Source organism: Macaca mulatta, chromosome 14, assembly GCF_049350105.2.
Source record: "Macaca mulatta isolate MMU2019108-1 chromosome 14, T2T-MMU8v2.0, whole genome shotgun sequence".
NCBI lineage: Eukaryota > Metazoa > Chordata > Mammalia > Primates > Cercopithecidae > Macaca > Macaca mulatta.
This window is the reverse complement of record NC_133419.1, coordinates 55992469-56017453: the sequence shown is the minus strand read 5'-3', so window position 1 is coordinate 56017453 and position 24985 is coordinate 55992469. Positions and strand designations below refer to the sequence as shown.

The 24985-nt window shown below is 41.8% G+C and overlaps 1 protein-coding gene across 36 annotated transcripts in view; it reads left to right on the top strand.

Moving 5' to 3' along the window:
- Positions 1-21344, top strand: part of ZNF143 (zinc finger protein 143) — a 63473-nt gene extending 42129 nt beyond the window's left edge. For 15 of the 36 annotated variants that reach the window (XM_077963450.1, XM_077963449.1, XM_077963448.1 and 12 more), the window contains 5 exons: positions 1806-2033; positions 5631-5779; positions 9370-9531; positions 17964-18110; positions 20607-21344. In XM_077963450.1, coding sequence (XP_077819576.1) covers positions 1806-2033; positions 5631-5779; positions 9370-9531; positions 17964-18110; positions 20607-20690 — 770 coding nt within the window. In that variant the 3' untranslated portion in view covers positions 20691-21344. Of the gene's footprint in view, positions 1-1805; positions 2034-5630; positions 6729-9369; positions 10227-11620; positions 11784-15309; positions 15558-17963; positions 18111-20606 lie in introns of those variants that run through there. The other 21 variants (XM_077963460.1, XM_077963459.1, XM_077963458.1 and 18 more) reach the window with 6 other exon arrangements.
- Positions 21345-24985: the final 3641 nt, after the last annotated feature.

Here is a 24985-nt window from a genome sequence, read left to right as displayed (position 1 = left end):
CCAAATCCTTTCGCCTCTTGGCTGTGGTTTGGTGCCACCTAGTGGCAGTTTCTGCTCCAGCCTAAATATCACTTGGGCTGATTTTTCCAAGTTGAGATTGGCTGCCCTTTCTCTTGCCCTCACCACATCTCAACAACCATCCACCAAAATAAGAACATTAACCTGCCTGCTTTGAGAATGGGAACTGGGCAGAGGACAGGAAGCAGTCGCCAATTACGTTATGTATAAGACTTATGTTCCAGTACATTAGTGTAATATCTTATTATTTTGGGTGGGTTTAGTGTGTTTAGAACCACTGGGAAAGGTGCAGTTACCCAAGGAATGTGTGAAATGAGAATAAATCAGGACATGTATATGTATACACACTTTCATATGTACATTTTAAAAATCTGAATTCACACCAATACCTCCAATTCCATTTCACCACAGGGTTCTTCTTTTTTTTTTCTTCCCCCATTCCATATTTGTATTCTCCCTTTTCCACAGCTGGAGCCCTTACTTCCAGCAGCATTTGAAATATTTACTCATTTGCTCAGTGTTTTATTCCAACTAAAATAGTTTCAGAATCTCTTCACCCATACCACTGCAGTAAACAAGCCTACTGCAGATGAGCTGAATATTTGTTTGCAATTCTACCCCTCACCCATACCACTACAGTAAACAAGCCTACTGCAGACAAGCTGAATATTTGTTTGCAATTCTTCCCCTCACCCTCACCACTGAGCCCAAGACTGAGGGCATAAGTCAAATACTGTGTAAATGAGCTACCTTAATTAATTTATTTGTTCCCCCACCCCAACCCCTTCAGTGTAGTTAAAAGTATTCATTTCAACAATTAGGTTAATTTGTTCCAGTTTGCTTTCAGTTTTAGGTCCGTATACCACCACATGTTAGCACTGTCTAGATATTTTGTGATATTAAGTAATATTAATTTTGTTTACATATTTTTTAAGCAGGAACACATCTTTTAGGTATACAGTCTGAAAGAAAAAGAGTGTTACCTGGAACTGTTTCAGAATAATCCTGGTCAGGAAGAAGGGGGAAATGGGTAGTAAATATAAGAAACAATATTGGTCATGAATTGATAGTTGAAGCTGGATGATTGGTACATGGGGTACTATTTCTCTATACTTCTGTGTATATTTGAAATTTTCTGTAATAAAAAGTCCTAAAAATATATGTACTGCCTATAATGTTCTCAAGCTGTTTCATGGGACAAAAATTTAAGTATTTACTTCCCTATGTATTGCCTGCTTGCTCTTAGTAAATACTCAGTAGCTTTTGATTGGATGCAAGAAGTCAGGTTAAGTTAAATGAAACATGTATGTCCTTTCAGATGTATTGACATATCTAACTAGGTTTAATAGACTTTTAAATAAAATCCTTTTTTATTATCTTTATAAAATTCTTAGGAAGCTGCATAAGTTACAGTAATAATAGCATTTATTATTGTCATTATTAATAGAGTATCACTAACAGTATCTAGGTTATCTAATTATGGGAAACAATAAATTACAGTTTCATTAAAGTTAAACTGGGCAACATCTCCATCCTTTTCTCATTCCTTGAGATTAAAGGGAACCTGGTGTTGATGCATGGAGACAGCACTAAGGATGCATACTACCTTTTGAGTCAAGTCAAAACCATAGTTAGGGAATCTTTTCTTGTGTGCTGCCTCATGGTGGGATGAGGAGGGATTTGGCAATTATTTATTTTTAGAGGTATTTTACCCCCTGGGGATGAAGTATGGAATGATTATGCCTACATATGTAAAAGTTGAACTTTTTGTTGGTGCTGTTCTTTAGGGGAAAAGCCATATGTTTGTACAGTTCCTGGGTGTGACAAAAGGTTTACAGAATATTCCAGTTTGTACAAACATCATGTTGTCCACACTCATTCCAAACCTTACAACTGTAACCACTGTGGGAAGACATACAAGCAGATCTCCACGCTGGCCATGCACAAACGGACAGCCCACAACGATACTGAGCCCATCGAGGAGGAGCAGGAAGCCTTCTTTGAGCCACCCCCAGGTGAGAGTTTTGTCTGTTATATTTTGTTTCTGAGTTTGAGGATCAACAGTTATGAACATAATTTATGATTCATAGCATTTTCTCAAATCATAATGTGTCAGTCATATAATCACACAAACACAATTCACAGCTGCAGTAAGTGCTATTGAAGAAAAGTATGTGGTGCTCTGGGATGTATAGAAGGGAATGTTAGTCTGGGAGGTCAAGGAAGGAATTTTTAGAGAGATCTGGAGGTTGAATAGAGGTTAACTGGGTGAAGAAGCAGAGGTTGCTGGGAAGGGAAGCAGGAAGCAAAGGCAAGAGAATGTTCCAAATAGAGAGAATGGCACATGCAGAGAGCCAGGAGGTTGGAGAGACCAAAGTAAATTGGAGATACTGGATGAAACCTGGCCAGTAGGGCAGTACTGCCTGGGAAGGTGGTGAAACAAGACTGGAGAGTGAGGCAGGGGCAGCCAGGCTGTTTGGGTCCATTAAGGATGTTGGTCTTAATCGTAACAGTAGACAAGTACTCCCAAATAACTCATCATTGATTCAGGTGCTATTAAGTATGTTATTGTAAGAGACAAAATTATTTGTTTCAGTAAACTCTTGGAAAAATATTTTAGAGAATTACATTGAATTATTTCAGGTAAATAAGCATAGGTAAGTAGGTAAAAGGAAGTAGGTTCTTCTAAAACACAAAGCAAGTTGTCTTATAGTTTCACTGAGTACCTCTAAAATGAAGTAAATTTGAAAATTAAGAGATGGCATCTTTTCTCATTTTTAACAACTGATATTGAAGCATTGAAAAACATTTAGGTGGAAAAAGTTTGTTGAAGAATAAGGGAAAGAACAAGTCATCTGCTCAGATGATTCCTTGTAGTCCTGATTTGTCTTTTCAGGTATTTGTTAGGTGATGGTAGGAGAATAGCAATTCCATCAGTCTTCATGGTGATTATTTTCTAGCCAAAACACTGTAAGTGTGCATGGTTAGATATTACATCAATTGGGGAGATACTGGTCAAAGAGTACAGAGTTTCAGTTAGTAGGGATAAGTACCATAGATCTGCACAGCGTGTGACTACAAGTTAATAATAATGTACTGTATATTTGACAATTGCTAAGAGAAAGGAAGTAAATAAGATACTACAACAACTGCTGAATCTTTTCAGTTAGAAAGCAGGCTTTAATGATATCAGACTTAAGTTTGCAAGACTCTTTTTTTATTTTTTAACCTTCCTCAAGTCTCTTCCTTAAATGTTGATATTTCAGATTATCAGAAGTTCCTATATTCTTTTTTTTTTTTTTCTTTTTGAGACAGAGTCTCGCTGTGTTGCCCAGGCTGGAGTGCAGTGGTGCAATCCCAGCTCACTGCAAGCTTCGCCTCCCAGGTTCATGCCATTCTCCTGCCTCACCCTCCCAAGCAGCTGGGACTACAGGCGCCCGCCACCAAGCCCGGCTAATTTTTTGTATTTTTAGTAGAGACAGCGTTTCACCGTGTTAGCCAGGATGTTCTCGATCTCCTGACCTCATGATCCGCCCACCTCGCCCTCCCAAAGTGCTGGGATTATAGGCATGAGCCACTACGCCTGGCCTGGAAGTTCCTATATTCTAGAAAATAGTCTATAATATAATAATATACATTTTCTTTTCTTTTCTTTTCTTTTTTTTTTTTTTTTGAGACGGAGTCTCGCTGTGTCGCCCAGGCTGGAGTGCAGTGGCCGGATCTCAGCTCACTGCAAGCTCTGCCTCCCGGGTTTTTACGCCATTCTCCTGCCTCAGCCTCCTGAGTAGCCGGGACTACAGGCGCCCGCCACCTCGCCCGGCTAGTTTTTTGTATTTTTTAGTAGAGACGGGGTTTCACCGTGTTAGCCAGGATGGTCTCGAACTCCTGACCTCGTGATCTGCCCGTCTCGGCCTCCCAAAGTGCTGGGATTACAGGCTTGAGCCACCGCGCCCGGCCCATACATTTTATTTTCAAAAAAAAAAAAAAAAAAAAACTAAGATTGCTTTTCAAAGTATAGGGATGGATTTCTGTTTTCTCTCACATGGTTCCCTGGGTTTTGTAACCTATTGGAATAATGGTATATAAATAGCTGTGAAACAGAACAAAAAGAAATGAAGTAATGTCTGTCATGGAAATTACACCTTGATGACTGTAGCCATATGAGTGCATGGATTAACCATTGACTTGAGAAGTCCTCTTAGATTAGCATATTAAGTCCTTTGAGGGGGAAACATTTTTTTTGCTCTCTTTCTGACTTCATGGGAGGTGGAAAATGATGAAAGACAGAGGTACCAGGAATCTTCCTGGTTGACAGTTATAGCAGTAATGAACTGTTGAAATTGCTGTTTACTTGCTGGTTCTTTATGAAATAAAGAAGTGATGGAGTTTCCTTTTGTGTCACTAAATTATTAACCATACCTCAGATAATATGCCATACATTGTCTTTACACAGTGAGGTCATTGTGTACTGATGCCTTGCAATCAATCACTTGTGCTAAAGACCAAGTTTAGTATCAGTGAGTGTGTTTACAAACCGTTCTGGCTTTGTGGTTAATGTTTATGAAAATGAAAATAGTCTTAACCACTTTTAACAGCTTCTTTTTTTTTTTTTTTTGAGATGGAGTTTCGCTCTTGTTGCCCAGGCTGGAGTGCAATGGTGCAGTCTCATCTCACCACAACCTCTGCCTCCCGGGTTCAAGTGATTCTCCTGCCTCAGCCTCCCGAGTAGCTGGGATTACAGGCATATGCCACCAGGCCTGGGTCATTTTGTATTTTTGTTTGTTTTTGTTTTTGAGACAGAGTCTCGCTCTGTTGCCCAGGCTGGAGTGCAGTGGCGCGATCTCGGCTCACTGCAAGCTCTGCCTCCTAGGTTCACACCATTCTCCTGCCTCAGCCTCCTGAGTAGCTGAGACTACAGGCACCTGCCACCACGCCCGGCTAATTTTTTTTGTATTTTTAGTCGAGATGGGGTTTCACTGTGTTAGCCAGGATGGTCTCAATTTCTTGACCTCATGATCCACCCACCTTGGCCTCCCAAAGTGCTGGGATTACAGGCGTGAGCCACCCTGCCTGGCCTTAATTTTGTATTTTTAATAGAGACGTGGTTTCTCCATGTTGGTCAGACTGGTCTCGAACTCCCAACCTCAGGTAATCTGCCCGCCGTGGCCTCCCAAAGTGCTGGGATTACAGGTGTGAGCCACTGTGCCTGGCCTTTAGCAGCTTCATAAGTGAATGCGAGAACTTAGTGCATACTTGCTGTATTTGAAGGGTTATTTGCTAGTCTTCCTGTACAGTTCCTCCCCTCCCTGCCCGTAATACACATGCAGTATCAAGTAGTTACTCCAACTAAGAGAATAAAACAGGTCCCTAAAAATCAGAGCATTTAAATATGATACAGAAAAGTTTTTTGTTTGGTCTGCTTTGATGTGGTTTGCCTTTGCAAAAGTGGAGGTGGAGGAATTGGAAGGAGGTCCTGGAAGCCATTTTTATGACTTAGAATATGATATATGTACATTTTAATTTATATAATTTTTTCTTTAATATTTAAAATATCCTATTTTCTAAACAAATTGGTTGGTTGGTCAAATAAATGATTGATTTGTTTTAAACAGGTCAAGGTGAAGATGTTCTTAAGGGGTCCCAGATTACATATGTAACAGGTGTAGAAGGGGACGACGTCGTTTCTACACAAGTAGCCACAGTAACCCAATCTGGGCTGAGTCAACAAGTTACACTCATATCCCAAGATGGAACTCAGCATGTAAGTATCAATCAAAAGCCAAACAAATTAAATCTTTCCGTGAACCTGGGCTTGAAAGGCAGGCTGGCTCCCCATTGAGGAAAACTTTGAAATACCAGGGCACAAAGTTTGGAAACCCTGAGGTTTTCCAGGAGTCTGCTTAAAGAGACTGTGTGCAGAGAGATGAGGAGAAAGAGAATGTTTGTGACTGCAGAATCCAAATGGTATTCTTGGTGTAGCTCAAAGGTGAGATGATAAAGGTCAGCCACAGAGAGGCTGAGGTCTTGACAAGTACTGGATCCATGTGAAACACAGCTCAGAAAAGGGATAGGATTTGGTGGCTGATGAGATCCAGGAGGTGAGATTGAAAAAACAAAGATTTGGCTGAGGTGATCAGCATATGATGGCACCATTAAGAGATCAGGAATCATGAGAGTTCACTCAGCTAGCTTCACAGAGTCGATAGAATAGGTATGTTGATTTCCCCCAGAAAAAGCGCAGTGTAATGGTTCTCTGATAGTCAAACTTGTTATTATTTTCTAGATGTTACTAGCCTAAAATAATTCCACCTTCATTCCATTTTTAAGCTCTAGCAAAGGCCGTCTCAATACCTGGTGGAAATATGCACAATGTGCTTCTTTTACCCTTCTGTGTCTGCCCCTTTCATGAGAATGCTCTCCTTACCCATCTCTCTTAGGGTTTAATGATTAATCTGCCCTGTTTTGATACTCAGGATTCAAAAGTACAAAGCTCTTACACCATCTCATTTATCTCCTTCCTCATTTTGACGTCACTAATTTCACACTATACTCTTTGTCCTCTGACTGGTATGCAAGATTATTAACCAAGTTTTAATTCTGCATCAGCCTTAACACTTTCTTGAATTAGATCATCACATACAGAGGTCCTCTGGAGGTTGTTTTATATAACCTCCCTCTTCCCTATACATGAAAAATTCCCACTATAGCAGGTCTGAAATAGCCGCTACTGAGAAACCCCCAGTGATTAGGCAATTTCTGTCTTAGGCAATGTTGGGCTGGGTGCAGTGGTTCACACCTATAATCACAGCACTTTGAGAGGCCAAAGCGGGTGGATCACTTGAGATCAGGAGTTTGAGACCAGCCTGGCCAAAGTGGTGAAACCCTGTCTCTACTAAAAATATTGAAATTGGCTGGTGTGGTGGCACACTCCTGTAGTTCCACCTACTAGGTAGGTTGAGGCAGGAGGATCACTTGAACCCAGGAGGCAGGGTAAGACAACATTGTGCCACTGCACTCCAGCCTGGACAATAGAGTGAGACTCCATCTCTAAATAAATAAATAAGTACATTTTAAAAAGAGGCAATCTGTTCCATTGTTGAATAATTCTAGTGTTTGTTTGTTTGTGTGATTTTAGAGATGGTCCCACTCTGTTGCCCAGGCCAAAGTGCAGTGGCACAACCATAGTTCAAAGGACTACAGGCGTGTACCACCACACCTGGCTAATTAAAGAAACATGTTTTTTTCAGAGGTGAGGGCTCACTGTGTTATCCAGGCTGGTCTTGAACTCCTGGCCTCAGGTGATCCTCCTGCCTCAGCATCCCAGAGCACTGGGATTTCAGGCATGAGCCACCGTAATTCTAGTATTTATCAGACCAGAACCCACCCCTGTATCATCCAGTCATGGCTCCTCTCCGACCATACTGATAAGTCTAATCCTTCTTCATATATTCCAAAACAACTATCTTTCCCTTCCCAATGTTGTACTTTCTCTACACTTAACCTTCTCATTTCCTTCAGGAATTAGATTTCCATTCCATTCCTTTAATCAGTCAAACGATAGACATTTATTGAGCATCTACCCCATGCCAGACATTTTGGTCAGTGGACTTAGTGTTGGAATCACAGGAAGGGCAGTATCACAGTCTAGTAGGAGAGAGACCCTTTTAGAATGAATAATTTTTCATAATGAGGGGTATATAATTGAGGGATATAGAAAGTGCTGTGGCACCCTGGAGGAGAGAGTAAATTTTTCTTCCTAAAGTAATCTTGCAGATCCTCATAGAGAATGGGTGTTCAGTTGGGTCTTGAAGGATTTTCATGAACTCACCAAACAGTGAAGGGAAGAGAATATGATATTTTCTAGGACTACAAATGACTAGTTGTGGCTGGAGTGTCAGTTGCTAGTTTAAAAGTAGTGGAAGATGAGTCTGGGGAAGTTGGTAAAGGCCAGGTCATGAAAGGTCAAGAATGCTATGTAAGAAGTCTGGGCTGGGCACGGTGGCCCACACCATAAACCCAGCACTTTGAGAGACTAAGGCAGGCAGAGCACCTGATGTCAGGAGTTTGAGACCAGCCTGACCAACATGGAGAAACCCCATCTCTACTAAAAATACAAAATTAGCCAGGTGTGTTGGCGCATGCCTGTAATTCCAGCTACTCGGGAGGCTGAGGCAGGAGAATCGCTTGAATCCGGGAAGTGGAGGTTGTGGTGAGTCGAGATCATGCCATTGCATTCCAGCCTGGGCAACAAGAGCAAAACTCCTTCTCAAAAAAAAAAAGACTAAACTATAGGTGATGGGCAGTCACAGAGGATTTCAGCAGCAGAGAGCATAATAAGATTTTGTTTCGTTTTGTTTTAGAAAGATGTCAACATGGAGGATGGTTAGGGAAGGGTTAGACTGGATACCTGGAGAGAAGTTGGATTCTCGTAGAAATTCAGATGGGAGAAAAATAAGGATCTAAATTAGCAACAGGAATGGAGAGGAGGAAATGCAATTAAGAAAAACTGTATTGCCGGGCATAGTGGCTCACACCTGTAATCCCAGCACTTTGGGAGGCCGAGGCAGGCGAATCACAAGGTCAGGAGATCAAGACCGTCCTGGCTAACACGGTAAAACCTTGTCTCTACTAAAAATACAAAAAAAAAAAAAAAATTAGCTGGGTGTGGTGGCGGGCATCTGTACTGTAGTCCCAACTACTTGGAAGGCTGAGGCAGGAGAATGGCGTGAACCCAGGAGGCGGAGCTTCCAGTGAGCAGAGATCGCACCACTGCACGCCAGCCTGGGCAACAAGCAAGACTCTGTCTCAGAAAAAAAAGAAAAAAGAAAGAAAGAAATACTGTATTGCCTGTATTGTGTGAACAGTGGCTCACACCTGTAATCCCAGCACTTTTGGGAGGCTGAGGTGGGAGGATCACTTGAGGCCAGGAGTCTGAGACCAGTCTGGGCAACATGGTGAGACCCCATCTCTACAAAAAAAAAAAAAATACAAATAATTAGTCAGGAGCAATGGGTCACGCCTGCAGTCACAGCTACTTAAGAGGATGAGGCTAGAGGATCACTTGAACCCAGGAGTTGTAGACTGCAGTGAGCTATGATTACATCACTGCACTCCAGCCTGGGCAACAGAGCAAGGCCTTGTCTCCAAAAATAATAATAAAATAATAAAATAAGAATTTTAAAAGAAATATTGTATTGATTTTTTTCTGATGGCTGAATGAGTTTATTTCATTCTAAAAGACTTATTTACATTCACAGAGCAAACTTATACAAGGATTAGTCCCAGTCCTTATTCAGATTGTCAGCTATAACAGGAAACATTGACTGCTTTGTAAAATTCACTGTATTGCAGGTCAACATATCTCAAGCTGACATGCAGGCCATTGGCAACACCATCACAATGGTAACACAGGATGGCACGCCCATCACAGTTCCCGCCCATGATGCAGTCATCTCGTCAGCAGGAACACATTCTGTTGCTATGGTTACTGCTGAGGGTACGGAAGGGCAACAGGTAATTACTTTTTTCTGTTATATCAATCAATACATATATCAGTACCAAAACTGTTACATAGATGTACAATGTGGTACAACAGTTAAGCACACAAACTTTGGAGTGAATAATATTTTGCAACTTCTTAGCTACTTAACCCTCAGAGCCTGTTTTTCCTCATCTGTAAAGTAGGGTGCTAGTGGCATCTACCCCATAAGATTGATGTAAGGATTGAATGAGATAATGTATATAAGATACTCAGCCTACATATATATTAAGTGTTCAGTAGTGGTAGTTATTGCTATTATCATCATTATCAGATACTTAGGAAATAATTGCAAAATTTACTATTTAATTTTTTGAATATGTCATATATTCATATGGTTTAAAACTCAAAAAATATATACAGGTGTGTAATGAAAAGTCTTCATCCCACCCCTGCCTTCATCAACTCAATTCTTGCCTCCACAGATAATCAACTTTTATCAATTTTTTGTGTATTCTTCCAATCATTAAGCATATACAAACAAATACAAATAAGTAAATAGTCATCTCCCCCTTCCTTTTTTGTTAACTAGCCCACAGCTAACATAATAGCTCTCTTTTGGTTTTTGAGACAGACTGGAGTGCAGTGGCACGATCACGGTTCATTGCAGCCTCCACCTCTCAGGCTCAAACAATCCTCCCACCTCAGCCTCCCGAGTAGCTGAGACATGGTGGTATGCACCACCATGCCTGGCTAATTTTTCTGTCTTTTTCTTTTTTCTTTTTTTTTTAATTGTAGAGACAGGGTCTCACTATGTTGCCCAGGCCTTGGCCCCCCAAAGTGCTGGGATTACAAGCATAAGCCACCATGCCCAGCCTCCATTTTTTTTTTTATTGATAGTAAACTAGTCTGTTCTGCATCTTGTATGTTGTCTTTTAGACTTAACAATACATCTTCAAAATCTTTCTATTTCATTATATAGACAGATTCCTCATCCTTTTTTTTTTTTAAGCTGCATTGTATTCCACTTACCGATGTGCCGTAATTAAAGTCTTTTGCTATTTCAAACAACACATAACCTTGTGCACATGTGATTTTACTTATATAAGTGTGAGTATATATGCTAGATAAATTCCTAGAGCAGGATTGCTGGTGCAAAGTTACATGCATTCGTAATTGTGTGTGTTTTAATTTTCATTTCACTTAAATAACGTAATATATTTAAAAACTGTTCTTGTACTATACTAAAGGCAATGTTGAGTCTCACTCTTGAAAAAAGAATGAAGTTGGTGGTCTTATAACACCCTGAATGCAAAACTCAGAATCATAAAGCTTCTAGAAGAAAAGAGAGGCAAATAGTTTTGCAACCTTAAAGATTTCTTGGACTGTATTCAAACTGTAGTAATAATGAAAGAAAAAAAACTGATAAATTGGACTTAATCAAAATTAATTCTGCTCACCAAAAGACACTGTTAAGAAAAAGATCAGACAACTCCCAGACTGAGGAAAAGATATTCACACCATATTCACACCCTATATTCACACAATACAAGTCTAAAAACAGACTTGTATTGAGAATGTGTAACAAACTTCTACAAATCAACAATGAAAAGATGAACAACCATTAAAAATGAGCCAAAAAAATGTTTTAAATGTACAAATCATTCAGTTGCTCATTGAACAGACCTCCCACAAAAGATACATAACACAAGTGCACATCTCTTATCATCAAAGAAATGCAAATTAATATCACAATGAGAGAGCATTTCAAACCCAAGAAGATGGCTAAAATAAAAAACCAAATGTTGATTTCTCCTAAGAAACTAGTGAGGAAACAACCACCACCACCACCTCCAAATGTTGGCAAAGATGCGGAGCAACTAGAACATTCATGTACTGCTAGTGGGAGTGTAAAATGATGTACGTAGCCGATAAGCATATGAAAAGATGTTCAACATCATTAGTCATTAAGAAAATGCAGGCTGGGTGCGGTGGCTCACTCCCGTAATCCCAGCACTTTGGGAGGCTGAAGCAGGTGGATCACCTGAGGTCAGGAGTTCAAGACCAGCCTGGCCAAACATGGTGAAACTCCGTCTCTACTAAAAATACAAAAGTGTTAGCCAGGTATGGTGGTGTGGCACCTGTAATCCCAGCTACTCAGGAGGCTGAGGCAGGAGAATCACTTGAACCCGGGAGGCAGAGGTTGCAGTGAGCCAAGATTGCACCACTGCACTCCAGCCTGGGCAAAAAGAGTGAGACTCCGTCTTAAAGAAAGAAAAAAAAAAAGGCTTCTGGTTATTTTCATAGGAAACAAATTTTTGTATTAACAGTTTAAGCTATTTTAAACTGCTTGTTACATATTGCCAAATTATTTTTCAGAAAGGTTTAATAATCATGTTATGGATCTAAAAGGTTTCTTTTTCACTGTACTCTTGCTAGCATTGAGGTTTTTTTTTTTTTCATATTTACAGAATTAACAAGCAAAAGTTAAATTCTGTTTATTTTCATTTGACCACTAGTGAAGTTAAACCTGTTTTTCATATTTGCCTGCAATTTGTTTTTTTCTTAATTGAGGTAAAATTTACGTAACAATGAAATGCATAGATCTTAAATTTACAATTCAATGAGTTATGTTAAATATGCACCCATATAACTAACATCCTAAACAAAATGTAGAACATTTCTATCATGCCAGAAAGTTCCCTTGTGATTCCTTTGTAGCCAGTACTCACCCTCCTTAGGCAGAAACTGTTGTGATAGAATTAGTTTTGCTTATTATTATTATTTTTTTGACAGAGCCTCACCCTGTCACCCTGGCTGGAGTGCAGTGACACGTTCTCAGCTCATTGCAACCTCCCGCGCCTGGCTAATTTTTTTGTATTTTTAGTAGAGATGAGGTTTTACCATGTTGGCCATACTGGTCTCCAACTCCTGACCTCAAGTGATCTGCCCACCTCAGCCTCCCAAAGTGCTAGGATTACAGCGTGAGCCACTGCGCCCAGCTTAGTTTTGCCTATTCTTGAACATTACATAAATGGAACCACAGTATGAACTTTTTTGTGTCTGGGTTTTTCTACTTAACATTTTGAATATTTACTCACATTGTTGGCATATAATAACAGTTCATTCTTTTTTATTGCTGAGCAGTATTCTATTGTAACAATATACCACAATTTGTTGATATATTCTCCCCTTGGTGAACATTTGAAATGCTTCCAGTTTTTGACTATTATGAATAAGATGGCAATAAAAATTCTAGTAAAAATATGTTTGTAGATGTATACTCTCATTTGTCTTGGATAAATACCTATTCATGGAATTGCTGGGTCATAGAATAGAGGCATATTTACCTTTCTATGATAGTACCAAACAGTTCTCCAAAGTGGTTGGGCCGTCATACACTCCCACTAGCAATGTATAAGAGTTTCATTTGTTCAGTGCTGCTTCTTGTGGTTAAAAATTTTTTTTTAAATAGGCTGGGTGCGGTGGCTCACACCTGTAATCCCAGCACTTTGGGAGGCCAAGGTGGGAGGATTGCTTGAGCCCAGGATTTTAAAACCAACCTGAGTGATGTAGCAAGACCCTGTCTCCACCACATTTGTGTTTGTTTGTTTGTTTTTTGAGGCAGAGTCTTGCTCTGTCACCCAGGCTGGAGTGCAGTGGCACAGTCCCGGCTCACTGCAAGCTTCGCCTCCGGGTTCATGCCATTCTCCTGCCTCAGCCTCCCGAGCAGCTGGGACTACAGGCGCCCACCATCATGCCCGGCTAATTTTTGTATTTTTGGTAGAGACGGGGTTTTACCATGTTGGTCAGGCTGGTCTCCAACTCCTGACCTCAGGTGATCCACCCCCCTTGGCCTCCCAAAGTGCTGGGATTACAGGTGTGAGCCACCATGCCTGGCCAATTTTTTTTTTTTAAATTAGCCAAGCATGGCAGCGTGTGCCTGTAGTCCCACGTACTCTTGAAGCTGAGGTGGGAGGATCACTTGAGCCCAGGAGGTTGAGACTTTGGTGAGCCATGTTCATTGTACTACAGCCTGGGTGACAGAGCAAAACCCTGTCTTCTAAAAAAATTAAAAAGAGGCCAGGCACAGTGGCTCACGCCTGTAATCCCAGGAATTTGGGAGGCTGAGGCAGGTGGATCATGAGGTCAGGAGTTCGGGACCAGCCTGGCCAGCATGGTGAAACCCCGTCTCTACTAAAAATACAAAAAAAATTAGCTGGGCATGGTGTGGTGCGCACCTTTAGTCCCAGCTACTCGGGAGGCTGAGGCAGGAGAATTGCTTGAACCCGGTAGGCGGAGGTTGCAGTGAGCCAAGATTGCACCATTGTACTCCAACCTGAGTGACAGCGAGACTGTCTCAAAAAAATGAAAAATAAAAAAGAGTTCTGTTTGTTTCATATTATCACCAACATTTGGAGTTGTTTTAAAGTTTTAGCCATTCTACTGGATGTGAAAGGGTCTAGCATTGTGTTTTTAATTTACATATAAAAAAGCTAATATATCACTTGATTATGATGTGTTTACTTTTTCATATTTTGCTGGATTGAGTTCACTAATATATTTTTTAAAGATGATTTTTTTTAGAGCAGTTATAGGTTCACCACAAAATTGAGAGGTAAGTACAGAGACTTTCCTTATACTCCCTGGCCCCACACATGCATAGCCTCCTGTATAATCAACACCCCCACCAGAGGAGCACGTTTGTTACCGTCGTTGAAACCTACACTGTACATATCATAGTCACTCAGAGTCCATCATTTACATCCGGATTCACTGTTAGTGTTATATATTCTATGGGTTTGGACAAACATATAATGACATACATCTATCAGTAGAGGATCATACTCCATCAGAGTATTTTTACTGCCCTTAAGATCCTCTGTGACAGTTTGCTAGTATCTTGTTAAAGATTTTGGTGTCAATATATATGAACCATATTGATCTATAATTTTTTTTTTTTTTTTTTTGAGACGGAGTTTCACTCTGTCGCCCAGGCTGGAGTGCAGTGGCACGATCTTGGCTCACTGCAAGCTGTACCTCCCGGGTTCACGTCATTCTCCTGCCTCAGCCTCCTGAGTAGCTGGGACTACAGGCGCCCGCGACCACTCCCGGCTAATTTTTTGTGTTTTTAGTAGAGACGGGGTTTCACCGTGTTAGCCAGGATGGTCTCGATCTCCTGACCTCGTGATCCGTCCACCTAGGCCTCCCAACGTACAGGTGTGAACCACCATGCCCAGCCTTGATCTATAATTTATTATGAAATTATAAGACAAAGTTTAATCTCCTGTTTCAATATCGGGGTTATGCTTGCCTCATAAAATAAGTTGGGAAGTGTTCTATTCGGTGGTATTTTCTGATAGTTGTGTAAGATTGGTATTATTTCTCCATAAAAGCTTGATAGAATTAATCAGGACACCATCATCTAGGTCTAGAGTTTTCTTTTTTGGGAGGTTTTTTTTTTTTTTTCCCATGGATTCAAGTTTTTAAGTAGATCTATACTATTCAAGTTATCTACGTTTTTTTGTTTCCATTTTGCTAAGTTTGTTTTTATAAGTTTTTTTCATCTAAGTTTTCGTATTTATTGATATAAAGTTGTTCATACTATTTCCTTATTATCCCTTTAATATACATAGGATCTGGGGACCAGGCGCGGTAGCTCATGCCTGTAATTCCAGCACTTTGGGAGGCTGAGGTGGGTGGATCATCTGAGGTCAGGAGTTCAGGACCAACCCAGGGCAACATGGTGAAACCCCGTCTCTACTAAAAATACAAAATTAACCAGGTGTGGTGGTGCATGCCAGTAGTCCCAGCTACTCAGGAGGCTGAGGTGGGAGGATCACTTGAGCCCAAGAGGCAGAGGTTGCAGTGAACTGTGAGATAGCACCACTACACTCCAGCCTGGGCGACAGAGGGAGGCCCTGTCCCCCCACAAAAAAGAAAAGAACAGGCAGTGGAAGCTAAAGCAATTCTTAGGGGAAATTTTGTTTTAAATGTTTGTATTGGGAAAAAAAGTTTTAAATGCAATGATCTTAGTTTCTACCTTAAGAAAAATTAAAAAGTAAATGGAAGGAAATAAGGACTGGGCACAGTGGCTCATGCCTGTAATCTCAGCACTTCGGGAGGCTAAGGCAAGCGGTCCCAAGTAGCTGTGACCCAGGCTGGCCTCAAACTCCTGGGCTTCAGGAATCCCTCAGCCTCAGCCTCCCAAGTAACTAGGACTGCAGGTGGAAGCCACTGCTTCTGGCAAAAAAAAAAAAAAAAAAAAATTAATTAATTAAATTCTTTGTCTACTGCCTTCTGGAACTCTAATTATATGTATATTAACTTGGTGTTGTCTTACAAGTTGCTGGGGATCTATTTGGTTTTTTTGCCTTTTTGAGACAGAGTTTTCGCTCTTGTTGCCCAGGCCAGAGTGCAAATGGCACGATCTCATCTCGCTGCAACCTCCACCTCCCGTGTTCAAGCGATTCTACTGCCTCAGCCTGCCAAGTAGCTGGGATTACAAGCACTGGCCACCACGCCTGGCTAGTTTTTGTAATTTTAGTAGAGATGGGGTTTCACCATGTTGGTCAGGCTGATCTCAAACTCCTGAGCTCAGGTGATCCACCCGCCTCAGCCTCTCAAAGTGTTGGGATTACAGGTGTGAGCCACCACACCTAGCCTATTTGGGGTTTTTATCAATCTTTCTCCAGGTTCTTCAGATGGAGAATGTATATTAATTTGTCTTTGACCTTGTTCTCCTCCCTCCGCCTCCTGAGTAGCTGGGACTACAGGCACCTGCCACCATGCCCAGCTAATTTTTGTATTGTTTTTGTTTTTGTTTTTTTTAGTGGAGACGGGGTTTCACCATGTTGACCAGGCTGATCTCAAACTCCTGACCTCAGGTGATCCACCTGTCTCAGCCTCCCAAAGTGCTAGGATTACAACGTGAGCCACCATGCCTGGCTAAGCAATTGTAATTTCAAAATTGCATTCTGGACCTTGTGGATGACACATTATAGAGATTATGAATTTTGTTATCTTTCTGTGGAGAATATTGATTTTTTTTTTCTATTAACTAGTTAAATTATGTGTTGAGGCTGGGTTTTGTACTTTGTTAAGGCAGATCTGTTTCAGTGTTGCCATTATGTCTTAGGGTGAATATTTAATCCTGGGATGTAATCTTACCTCATAACTTGGTAAGATTGAAACTTCAAATTCCATCTCTTTTTGGTGAGTTGCACTGAAAGCTCTCCTTAACTTCTCAGCCTTCTAGATGCTGCTTTGCCAATCTTGTTGGAACGTTATTGGAAACTGGAAATATTTGTGTTCAGGGATCTTAAGGATTTGACGACAGTTTATACAAAGATTTGGGGGCTTCCTGCTCAGATTCTTTGCTTTCTGGGCTATTCTCTGTACCGCTATTCTGGCAGCCCTGGACTCCATTATCTTTAACATTAAGTTGCCCCATGCTGCTCAAACTGGGTAGTGCCCTCAGTGTGAAATCTGTAAACACAAATGTAACACAGTGTGACTCCCTTCTTTCGAGAATCCCCTCTAGTTTCTTCCAGCTTTTCATTGCTGCTCAAAGCCTTCAAATAGTTGCTTTTTCGTATTTTTGTCAAGGGTTTGTAATTGTTATCTGCAGGAAGGTAAGCCCAATATAAGCTACTTAGACATTGCTGGAATGAAATCTGTTGTTCTTATAGAATTAGGGAACATTACTGGGATTGATCCAAGCTAAATATCTGTTAGCTTAAAATGTAGCATTTTTAGTGGGTGAATAGCCAAGTAAAACAGCAGTTTTCATTTTTAATCTATTCTTTCTCTGAATTGGCTGAGTAAAATTTTAGAATATCATCTAACAGAAATAGTTAATTGCCATTTTCCATGTTATCTGCCTTTTTAAAAAAGTTGTATTTGTGGTATAAGAGCCACAAAAGCACGTTTAATCCTCCTGGCTAGATGCTGCAAGAGGAGTATGGGGAGATTCCATACAGTCTAAAATGGGAAATGAGTGTGAGATGAGATGCTGTTTGTCAGTAATACCACTGGACCTTTCAGTTTTCCTAGTTAAATGGAAATCTAATTTTAAATACGACAAACCGGAAAATAGTCATTTATTTTCTCCTATGATCCAATCTCAGGGAAAAAAATGGACTTTTGAGGTACAAATTAGTCCACATGCATAACTTCCCAAGCAGCCCCTTAGGGGTAATTGAACCTAGGTACAGCCACATCTCCCTGGCTAATGGGGCCTGGCATAGCAGATCCATTTCTCCAGTGTCCTCTACCCTGTTTTGCCGTTGGCTTACTTCATAACCTTAAATAATGAGCCTCAACTTCCTTCCAATATAGGCTTTGACAAGTCTATGGTCAGAGGAGTTTTTCTTTTTCAATTTGAAGACAGTCCATTGTATTAAGTGGACTTTAACCTATTTAAATCTCAGATTTAATTCTTCATGTGTGTGATTTGTTTTGTTAGGTTGCAATTGTAGCTCAAGACTTGGCAGCCTTCCATACTGCCTCATCAGAAATGGGGCACCAGCAGCATAGCCATCACTTAGTAACCACAGAAACCAGACCTCTGACCTTAGTAGCAACATCCAATGGCACCCAGATTGCAGTTCAGGTGAGTACCAAGGCAGGCTGTCCTCAGTTGACAGCAGTGCTGCTCATAGCTCTCAACTTTGTACACTGTGCTTTGTGTATAACCTTTACAGGAGGCAAGGTACAGAATAATCTCTATCACCTAGCCTACTTTAAGGAAATTGCAGTGTTTGAGGTGGACTCAAAGAGACCAGCACTTTGTTCTCTACCCATCTTTTCATATTCTAGGGGAATTTATAGCAAGAAAAAAAAACCTTCAGGTGTACATCGCTGTGTGCACCCACCCAGGCATCTTCAAATTAGGCAGGGGTCTATAAAGCACTTAAGAGCTACTCCTTAGAGCGAAACCTAGTGGAAACACAAATCCTAAATAAGTCTTCTGAGAATCTGTGCATAGCCCCCATTTTAAAGAGGGGAATGTCAGAAGAGTTAGAAGGAATCATTCTCTGGGAAGCAGAGAATTTAGAATCTTAGGTGCAGCTGGGCATGGTGGCTCATCCCTATAACCCAGCACTTTGGGAAGCTGAGGCACGTAGGTAGCTTGAGCTCAGGAGTTAGAGACCAGCCTGGGCAACATCGTGAAAACCCGTCACTACAAAAAGCACAAAATTAGCTGGGTGTGGTGGTGGGTGCCTGTAGTGCCCAGCTATTTGGCGGGGGGCTGAGGTAGGAGGATTACTTGTACCCAGGGTATTTGAGGCTGCAGTGAGCCAAGATTGTGCTACTGCACTCCCGCCTGGGTAACAAATGAGACCCCAAAATAAAAGAGACCAGCCTGGGCAACATGATGAAACCCTATCTCTACAAAAATACAAAAGTTAGCTGGGTGTGGTGGTGTGCACCTGTAGTCCCAGCTACTCTGGTGGCTGAGGTGGAAGGATCACTTGAGCCAGGGAGGTTGAGGCTGCAGTGAGCCAAGATCGCACCACTGTCCTCCAGTCTGGGTGACAGAGCGAGACCCTGTCTCAAAAAAAAAAAAAAAAAAAAGAATGTAAAGTAATATAGAATCCTAGGGGCTAGGTGCAGATTACCTGTCCTTAGGGAGATTTTTCCCCCCATGTGTTTACTTGATAAAGAGTTAGAACACACTAGAGGAAATGTCAGCTGTTGGTTTTATGTAGTTTGTGGGTGTAGAAGCCAAAGGCTCAAGAAGCTCTCTTTTGTTGGCTGAGGTAAGCATCTTTTGTCTCTTGCATGTATGAAGATTTTTTTTTTTAAGTTTTTATTCATTTAAAAATAGAGATGGGGTCTCACTATGTTGCTCAGGCTGGTCTTGAACTTCTGGGCTCAAGTGATCCTCCTGCAGCCTCCCGAAGTGCTAGGAATGTAGTCATGAGCCATCATGGCCGGACTGTATGAAGATTTTATCAGAATCCCAAATAAATTGCAGGCCAGGCACAGCAGAAAGAAAGAAAAAGAGAGAGAAAGAAAAAGAAAGAAAGAAAGGAGGGAGGGAGGGGAGAGGGGAGGGGAGGGGAGGCTGAGACAGGATAGGGTGGCTGAACCAAGGAAGCGGAAGAGTCTGCCCCTCAGCCTCTTCCTCTGAGGTGGGAGCCTCAGCCTCTCCAGCAGCTGAGACTCCAGGTGCATGCTGCCATGCCCAGCTAATTTTTAGTTTTTGAGACAGAGTCTTGCTCTGTTGCCCAGGCTGGAGTGCAGTGGCGAGATCTCGGCCCACTGCAAGCTCCGCCTCCCGGGTTTACGCCATTCTCCTCCCTCAGCCTCCTGAGTAGCTGGGACTTCAGGTGCCCGCCACCACACCCAGCTAATTTTTTTGTATTTTTTAGTAGAGATGGGGTTTCACTGTGTTAGCCAGGGTGGTTTTTTTTTTTTTTTTTTTTGAGACGGAGTCTTGCTCTGTGGCCCAGGCTGGAGTGCAGTGGCGCGATCTCGGCTCACTGCAAGCTCCGCCTCCCGGGTTTACGCCATTCTCCTGCCTCAGCCTCCCGAGTAGCTGGGACTACAGGCGCCCACCGCCTCTCCCGGCTACTTTTTCGTATTTTTTAGTAGAGACGGGGTTTCACCATGTTAGCCAGGATGGTCTCGATCTCCTGACCTCGTGATCCGCCCGTCTCGGCCTCCCAAAGTGCTGGGATTACAGGCTTGAGCCACCACGCCCGGCCAGTTTTTATATTTTTTAAGTAGAGATGGGGTTTTGCCGTGTTGCTCAGGCTGGTCTTGAACCCCTGGGCTCAAGCAGTCTGCCTGCCTCCACCTCCCAAAGTGTTGGGATTACAGGCATGGGCCACCGTACCCCGCTGAGACCTCATCGTATCACCAGGCCTGGCTGCACCTAGGATTCTAAATTCAAAAAAGAAAAAGAAATTGCATTGCATTATCCTCCCCTGCAGAAAATTGTTTTGTTCTCTTAATGATTGAGTTAGCAGTAGTATCTTAACAATACCAAGTGTCAGAATTACAGAGGGAAGTTTTCCTTCTAGCATATAACATTTCTTTGGCATTTTCTTGACTGTGGCTTTTGAATTGTTAGCATTTGATGTGTGTGTTCCTGTTTCAGCTTGGAGAACAGCCATCTCTGGAAGAAGCCATCAGAATAGCATCTAGAATCCAACAAGGAGAAACACCAGGGTTGGATGATTAATCCTCAGAACAATGGAGCAATAAAGCAAGGAGTCTTTCATCTTCTGGCAGCAGAAATCCATGAAGCCTGGGCCCAGGAAAATTAGAAGTTTTCCATTCCTGATACACTGTACACATTTTTATGCGAGAGTGGAGAACATTTTATTCTTGACACTTTTGTGTGTATAACCCTTGGAATAGATTCTCAGAGTGATTCATTGTGTACAAGGAAGTATGAAATTAGGGCAATACAGTAAATTTTCATGTTACTCTTTTATCAGATCACAAACTCCTAGAGTCTACATGCAAGACTAGTAGAGTCTTATGGAGTCTTATGATGGATTTTTAACTTCCCATGGAAAAAAAAATAAAGGCTGTATCTAAAATATCAAAGGTTCTATATGTCACACAATCGTAATTCCAAAAGCCATTATGGATAATAAAGGATGTAAAGCCTTCAGATATTTCCCCAGTTAGTAGAGTGTCTGCGGTTTTTGTTCTACTATATGTTTGTCCATTTTTATTTGTATCTCATGGTTTGCAGACTATTTGAATAATTTATAGTTTCCCATCCCTGTTAAAAACCAGCTCTTCAAGCTGAAATGCTAATTATATTGGCATTACGTTGAATTATGTACAAAATTATAAAATTTATTTAAAATTAAAAAGTTAAATCTAGTGGTTTTGTTAAAGATTTTGCTTAGTATTCAGTTTTTATTACTGTTTTTTAAAAATAATGAATTATCAAAGTTTAACCACAGGCTGGTTCCCGAGATAACAGTACTGTAATTGGAAATGGCTTTATTCTGAAAATTAGGTTAGTGGGTTGGTGTAAATTATTTATTTTTGCTTATGTACTTTTGTTTTAAAGCTTATTTTCCCCAAAGTTTATTATTAATTTTGAATACAGCAATTTTTAAAATGTTACTTTTATTTTTTTTATTTATCAAATTGGGGGGATGGGGGAATGCTGCAGAAAATATCGCAAATGGAGTGTAACTTAATACACACATTGAAAGGATGTTGTGTATCAAGTACGGAATAAGTGCTTTTCCATATATTTTTATATATTCACAACAATTTTGTGAAACATAGGGGATTTACTGCCTCCATTTTACATATGAGGAAACCAAGAGTCCAGGGAGGCTGACTGTCTTACCAGCCCTCACAGCTACGGAGAGGCAGGACCAAGATGGGAACCCAGACCTTCTGGCACTGCACCACAGTTACCTCCTCGAATGCTCACTTGTGGCAGAGATTATCAAAATGAACTTTGGTGATACCTGATTGCCTAATGAATTGAGCCATGGAAAAACCATTTTCTAATGTTGAAAATTCAGCATTCACAAAGGTCAAAAAAAGAAAAAAAGATGAAGGTGTGTTCTGCAGCAGCCCTCCTGCACTGTCGTTCAGCGAGCTTTGTTTGCAGAGAGCTGAAATGTGGCTTTTTCATTTCAAGCTTTACAGTAGAAAGGGGAAACCATTGTGCTATTTTGTTTTACATAAATGTTATCTGTGATCAGGTTCTATGAACTCTTGCTAAAAAGGATGGTGACTTACTTGAAATAGGAACCCTTTATAGATATATAACATTAGCAAAAGCCCTAGTCAACCACAGATCCAGTCTTCATTCTTGAGAGAGACACAGACCCACACAGAACTCTTTGCTGAAGCCCACTGAGGCTCAGAAAGGGGCTGTCGGGCTGAGATAGAAGACCAGAATCTGTGAAATCGCGGGCAGGGTGGCACCCAGCCTCCCAGTGCTGGTCCTGGCTCCTGGCTGCTGGCCAGGAGCTCCTCCCCACTGGGCCCAGCCAGGCGCTGTGCTTCCCAGGACCAAAACCAAGCTGTCAGCCTCCCATGGCCCCTTAGATCTGACTTTGCTCAAATTTTCAGGGTGTTTCTCTTTACTCCCAGCACCTTTGCCAGTTGAATTGGGCAGGGCTCGACCTGGACTGTTTTGGTTAACCTGATTATCTCTCAGCTCAAAAGCAAATGACTTCCTACTGGCACCCAGAGAAAAGGATCTAGGGTCACTGCTAGTTTTCCCTGACCTGCCGTCTTGGGAATGGGGCTTCAGAAGCCTAGCGAGGTGGCCTGTTTCCTCCAGGGGAAGGGTGCAGTTGCTGTGCTGACAATTGCTAGGAAAGCTGCTTTGGGGGGGTTCTCTTCACAGTGCAGGACACGGAAACGTCCAAGGTTGAAAAATCCCAAAAAGACACTTGAAATAAGAGTAAACGCGGCCAGGCGCGGTGGCTCAAGCCTGTAATCCCAGCACTTTGGGAGGCCGAGATGGGCGGATCATGAGGTCAGGAGATCGAGACCATCCTGGCTAACACGGTGAAACCCCGCCTCTACTAAAAATACAAAAAATTAGCCAGGCGAGGTGGCGGGCGCCTATAGTCCCAGCTACTCGGGAGGCTGAGGCAGGAGAATGGCATAAACCCGGGAGGCGGAGCTTGCAGTGAGCGGAGATCCGGCCACTGTACTCCAGCCTGGGCGACAGAGTGAGACTCTGTCTCAAAAAAAAAAAAGAAGAAATAAATAAGAGTAAACGCTAGCAAACAGAACCAAGTGGGGCATAACCCTCTGGAATTTGATCCAGACAATGCTCAAGGAAAACCTCTCCGTCCAAAAAAATCACCCTGCTTTGCCCTAGACACACAGCTTGAGGCCACTACAAAGACAATGCCTTGCTGGCAGTCTGAACTCTTTGTAAGAACTTAGAGTTAAGGGAGGGACGAGGCTTTCTCAATTCTCTACAGGTGGCAGCTGCCCAGAGAGCCAGATCTCTCCTTCCCCTCCAACCCACCAGCAGGAGATAAACCTTCTGGGATGAACCACAAAATTCAAATTGTATAATTTCAGTGATTCCAAATATGAGATAAATATTCTGATATTTACATTTAAAATTGGCATTGTATAATACAAAACTGGAGGGTAAAATGCATGCCAAAATTTTTAATTTGTAGTTTTTCTTGCTTTTTTTTGAGACAGAGCAGCTCTGTTGCTCAGGCTGGAGTGCAATGGTGCGATCTCGGCTCACTGTAATCTCCACCTCCCGGGTTCAAGTGATTCTCCTGCCTCAGCCTCCCGAGTAACTGGGATTACAGGTACCAGCCATCATGCCCGGCTAATTTTTTGTATTTTTGTAGAGACAGGGTTTCATCATGTTGGCCAGGCTGGTCTTGAACTCCTTACCTCAGGTGATCCACCCACCTCGGCTTCCCAAAGTGCTGGGATTACATGTGTGAGCCACTGAGCCCCGCCTGTAGTTTTTCTTAGAATGACATTAAGTAGCAAATAAGCACCATGACAAGTCAAGAGAAAGACTACAAAAGAAGGAAAAAGCTTATGTCTACCATTTTGTGTGTGTAATAAAATATACATAAAATTTACCATTTTAACTATTTTTGGGTGTGCTGTGGTACTTAGCCAACCCTCTGTATCCTTCAGTTCCACATCCCTGGGTTCCACATCCATGGAGTCAACCAACCATGGATCTAAATATTCAGGAAAAAGGCTGGTGTGGTGGCTCACACTTGTAATCCCAGCAGTTTGGGAGACCTAGGCAGGAGGATCACTTGAGGCCAGGAGTTCAAGACCAGCCTGGGCAACATATTGAGACACTGTCTCAACCAAAAAAAAGAAAAAATATATTCAGGACAAAAAAAAGACTTAAGTTCCAAAAAGCAAGTCTTGAATTTGCAAGGTACCGAGTACTATGTTGAATTCATAAGAGTGATGTGTAGGCATTGTATTGGGTATCATAAGTAATCTAGAGATGATACAGGAGGATGTGCGTAGGTTATGTGCAAATACTACGCCATTTATTACCAGGGACTTGAGAATCCATGGATTTTGGTGTCCTTGATGAATCCTAGAACCAATCCCCCTCCAATACCGAAGGGCAACTGTACATTCACACTGTTGTGCAACCATCACCACCATCCATCTCCAGAACTTTTTTCATATCCCCAAACTGAAACTGTACCCACTAAACAATAATTCCACATCCCTCCTCGCTCCAGTTCCTGACAACCACCATTTTCTTTTCTTTTGATTTTTTCAGACAGGGTCTTGCTCTGTCACCCAGGCTGGAGTATAGTGTCACGATCTTGGCTCACTGCAACCTCCCCCTCCTGGGTTCATGCGATTCTCCTGTCTCAGCTTCCCAAGTAGCTGGGACTACAGGCATGTGCCACCATGCCTGGCTAATTTTTGTATTTTTAATAGAGATGGGTTTTTGTCATGTTGGCCAGGCTGGTCTCGAACTCCTCACCTCAAGTGATCTGCCCGCCTCAGCCTCTCAAAGTG